General features: G+C 24.9%; 1 protein-coding gene across 1 annotated transcript in view; it reads right to left on the reverse strand.

The window, feature by feature from the left end:
- Positions 1-3,990, reverse strand: part of LOC108693949 (alkylglycerol monooxygenase-like) — an 8,103-nt gene extending 4,113 nt beyond the window's left edge. The window contains exons 1-7 of the mRNA XM_018203185.1: positions 3,770-3,990; positions 2,085-2,200; positions 1,317-1,471; positions 1,129-1,232; positions 728-890; positions 499-650; positions 38-172 (exon numbers count right to left, since the gene is read on the reverse strand). Of these exons, the coding sequence (XP_018058674.1) occupies positions 38-172; positions 499-650; positions 728-890; positions 1,129-1,232; positions 1,317-1,471; positions 2,085-2,200; positions 3,770-3,901 (957 nt within the window). The 5' untranslated portion in view covers positions 3,902-3,990. The remainder of the gene's footprint in view (positions 1-37; positions 173-498; positions 651-727; positions 891-1,128; positions 1,233-1,316; positions 1,472-2,084; positions 2,201-3,769) is intronic.
- Positions 3,991-4,325: the final 335 nt, after the last annotated feature.

Below are 4,325 nucleotides of genomic sequence, written 5' to 3' on the forward strand. Positions count from 1 at the left end.
CATATGTATCTTATTCATTATTAAAAATTTTTTATACCTTTATTTTGAATTCATCTAAACCTAAACGTGGTCCGCCTGGAAACCAACTAGGGCCTTTCCAAAAAACAGCAAACTTATCAGCCCATGTATTCATATTTATACTTTTTTTAATTAAATCCTTCAAGTAAAATATCTATAATGCAACATCATAGATAATAATAATTAAAAACAATTTTCATATTTATGTATAAAATTATTTTTACTTTATTATTATTATTATTATTATTATTATTATTATTATTATTATTCACAAGCTTTTAAATATTTCTTGCTTCCTTTAGTTTTTTATGTTTATCAATAAATTAGGAAATTGACATATTTGTAAGATGCAATAACATTCTAATTTAAATTACGTCACTATCATATCGACATATAAAAATATTAACTTATTTTTTTATCATTTATTATTAAGTGCATGAAAAATTCAAAAGGACAATAATTCATTGTCATGAATTTTACCTGCAAATAAAATGCATTAAATGATTCAATATTAACTACTAATCCATAAATTATCTCTTCATTTTGTTCTTCTTTTTGAAATGTACCAAATAATCGATCCCATATTATAAGTACACCACCATAATTCTTATCCAAACAATAAAGATTACAGCCTACAAATACAGAAGTGCACATGTAATATATTATAAATCGCAAAAAAATATATTAGATATATTTATATTTAATTTACCGTGGTGAACACGATGATGCTTAGGCGTATTAAAAATTAACTCGAATGGTCCAAGATCACCAATAACTGTTGTATGTATCCACAATTGATATATCAAATTGAGTTGATTATGCACAATAAAATGTGATGGAGGTATAAGAAAGGCAAGTGGTAAATAAATTACCTGCAAAAGATATTTAAATCAAGATACATAAGATATTTAAATCAAAATATAAAGATACATTTTATTTTAAAATCTTTTAGTTTTAATTATAAACAGTCTTTAATTTGTAATTTATTTCAATTGATCGATTAGTGTAATAAGTATTAAAACATAGTGTAATAAGTGTTAAAATTATCTATTAATATTTTTCTTTGTATACAGTTAATTTTGATAAAAATGTTTAAAAAGTGATACTTACGAAGTTGCACCAATGTTGAAGAATGGATTGTCGTAAACCAACCGCGAGATTAAATTCCTCACTGCTGTGATGTACTTGATGGTGGGCCCACAAAAAGTGAATTTCTGCAAACAATAAGTCAATTAATATTTTCAATTAAAAAGAAAGAAAGAGATTGCTGTTAACACGAGAAATCTTTGGAAATTAACCATGATTACTGCGATGAGCCCAATAGTAACAAAAGTCTACAGCAATGAAGGTAATGTACCATGTGCATAGCGAATTCCAGGGTAAAGTATATTTTCTGCCAAACCCTTCATAAATAACAATGTATAAATAATATTCGGCACCGCGAGAAAATATTCTGTGAAATCAATAATAATATTTTATTTAATTTTGACAAATAAAGAAAGATACGACTAATACTCATTACATTCATATTTATGTATTTATTATCTTTATTCATTTTTTTATATTTTATTATTACAAATATCTTATTTTTATTATTAATAATATTATATGCTTATTTTTATTTATTTATTTTTATTTATTTTATTATATGCTTATTATATTTTTTATAATTCTAAAATTTCTAAAAATCTTCTTCTCTATACAACCACTTTTACATTAGATTTTCTATTACTTCAGATAGAAAGTATAATTGAATAAAATAAGATAATTGAATTTTATGTTCCCGAGCACAGAGTAAAGATAAAGGAATAGAATAAGAATAAAAGATACAATAAATAAAAAATTAACTTGTAAGTAGAATTGTATTGTAAGAAAACATTGTATGTACATATTTATGTCATATAACAATTGCAAGAAATTATTTCTTAAATTATTTAAAACTATTCGATTGTTTCTGAAATTAATGAAACAAATAATTTCCAGGAAAAAATAATAAAAAACTGTACGTATATATATATTTCTTACTTTTTTAAATATAATAAAGAATAGATTATAATTATCCTTACCGGATAGTTTCGTGGAGCATCCAATGAGATAATGATGTCACTTGATCATTTAAACGAAATTTTTTTCTTAATATTAGTTGCTCCAGAATAAGCAGTAGAAAAAACGGCATCCATATCTATAAATATATCAGAGATTGCATACGCAGAAAGTTAAGTTTTTCATGTATTGGTAGCGCGTAGTTTCATGTATTAGTCGCTACATTCGAATGAGGTCTCGACAAGAATAGCGCGCACATATGACTTGTTAACGATTCATGTAGCTTGCTGTGTTCGTAACAAATAACAGGCCAGCTGCGCATTCAAATTATCGGACTTCCTCAATGCATTTGACATCATTTATGTTGCTTTGGCATAAATTGTATCAAGTAGATTTTTCAAAGAAAAATGTTATAAATTCTATTTGAGCCGAATGCACACTGATGTACAATGTGAAGCCAATCAGAGCATAAATAAGTCATGTTGATCTTAGAGGAAAGCATTTTTTAAAGTTAAATTATTATTATTATTATTAAATAAGTAAAATTAAAATAAACAGCAACTTTAATTAATAATTAACAATAAAAATTAAACTTTAAAAAATTATTCATAATTAAAAATATTCTTTAAATTATCGTCTCTAACAATTTTCTTTAGTGTAAATTATTTACTGCTACACCTTTATTAAATTTTATTATAATAATAAATATTTACTAATCTACTGTTATGTAATCTATTTACTATCTGTTTATTTTATAATCAATTAAAAAGCAGTATATAATTCTTTTCTAGTCAATACATAACAATGCTACTTCTAAATTTTTCTACAATTAAAAATATTGCTAATAATCATAAATATTTATAATTTCACAAATTAATTATATTATAATACATGACAGACATGGTAGACAGAGCATTGATCTAGCTAAAGGTCTCGGCTTCGATCTCAGTAGGAATCAAAATTTTTATACTCGTGTATTCTCTCGAAAAAAGCCGGCAATCTCCCGAGAGTATCCTACAGAAATACCTCTTGAAAAATACGGAACTTGGAACTGGCATTAAAATTGTAGATCCTACATGCTTGTGACAATTAAATAATCAGCGTGTGCATCACAAATATGAGAGAGGTGTAACAGGTGCCAAAGGCTTAATGTAAGAAGAAGAAGAAGAAGAAGAAGAAGAAGAAGAAAAAGAATTATATTACGTAATTAATAAATTAATTACATTGAAATTCTTTTTTGTATTATCAATTTAAATTTAATTTATAGCATACGTTTAATAAAATAATAGCATTTCAAATAATTAAAATCTCAATTCTTTACCTATAATTGTTTTAGAAAATAGCTTTTTTTTCAAAATTAAATTATTTATATATTATTTATATAATAATTTAAGTAATCTACACTTAACACGTCTGCTTTATAACATTATTTATTCTATGATATTATGTAATATATAAAAACTATAGAATGTAGTTTAAGGGACTTCTTCTGTAATTCTTAACAACTTTAACAATATCGTTACATTGTTATTGTACAGATTTTGTACATAATGAAAAAAGCCGTGTATGATATCGTTATAGTTGTTAAGAGTTACAGAATAGGCCTCTAATTTGATAAAAAATTTAGCAGAAATATCAAAATTTTCTTATTTTTATTTTTCTTATGTCAAAATCTTTTTATTTTTATTTCTCACATGGAAAATATTACCTGTTGTTGATAGTCCGGCACTTCATGTAGAAACTCGAAAGTCGTCTCCTTTGAACTAACCAAATACCAAAGTCTTCCAACATGTTTTAGAAAATAATCGATTTTAGCGAGTGAGTTTAATATAATGTTCATCCTGTATTTACACTCACACAAATACGCGCAAATTATTAAACTGCAAATGTCATAAATTTTTCAGGAATATTTTAGGTGTATGCGCCTCAGACGATATACAGCATCGATTTAATCGCTCACGTCGCGCGTGTATGTATTTATATAAATACTAAGCTAACGCACGTGACAATATCAGTAATCGCGATAAGTGTACTCAAACTCGCGAATTTAAAATTATTTATTAACATAAAACGATTAAAATAATATAACATGTTCTTTATTATTATATTACTTATAGTTTTCGTCCATCGATGTAAAATGTATCTAAAGAAAAGCAAAAATTAATAATGGCTTTTAATTAACCTTGTGTAGAAATAATTTAATGCAAAACTTATTAAATAAAAATTATTTTTAGAATTATTAGGTAATATTAAATATAAACTTC

Source organism: Atta colombica, unplaced genomic scaffold (assembly GCF_001594045.1).
Source record: "Atta colombica isolate Treedump-2 unplaced genomic scaffold, Acol1.0 scaffold1, whole genome shotgun sequence".
In the NCBI taxonomy this organism is placed as follows: Eukaryota; Metazoa; Arthropoda; class Insecta; order Hymenoptera; family Formicidae; genus Atta; species Atta colombica.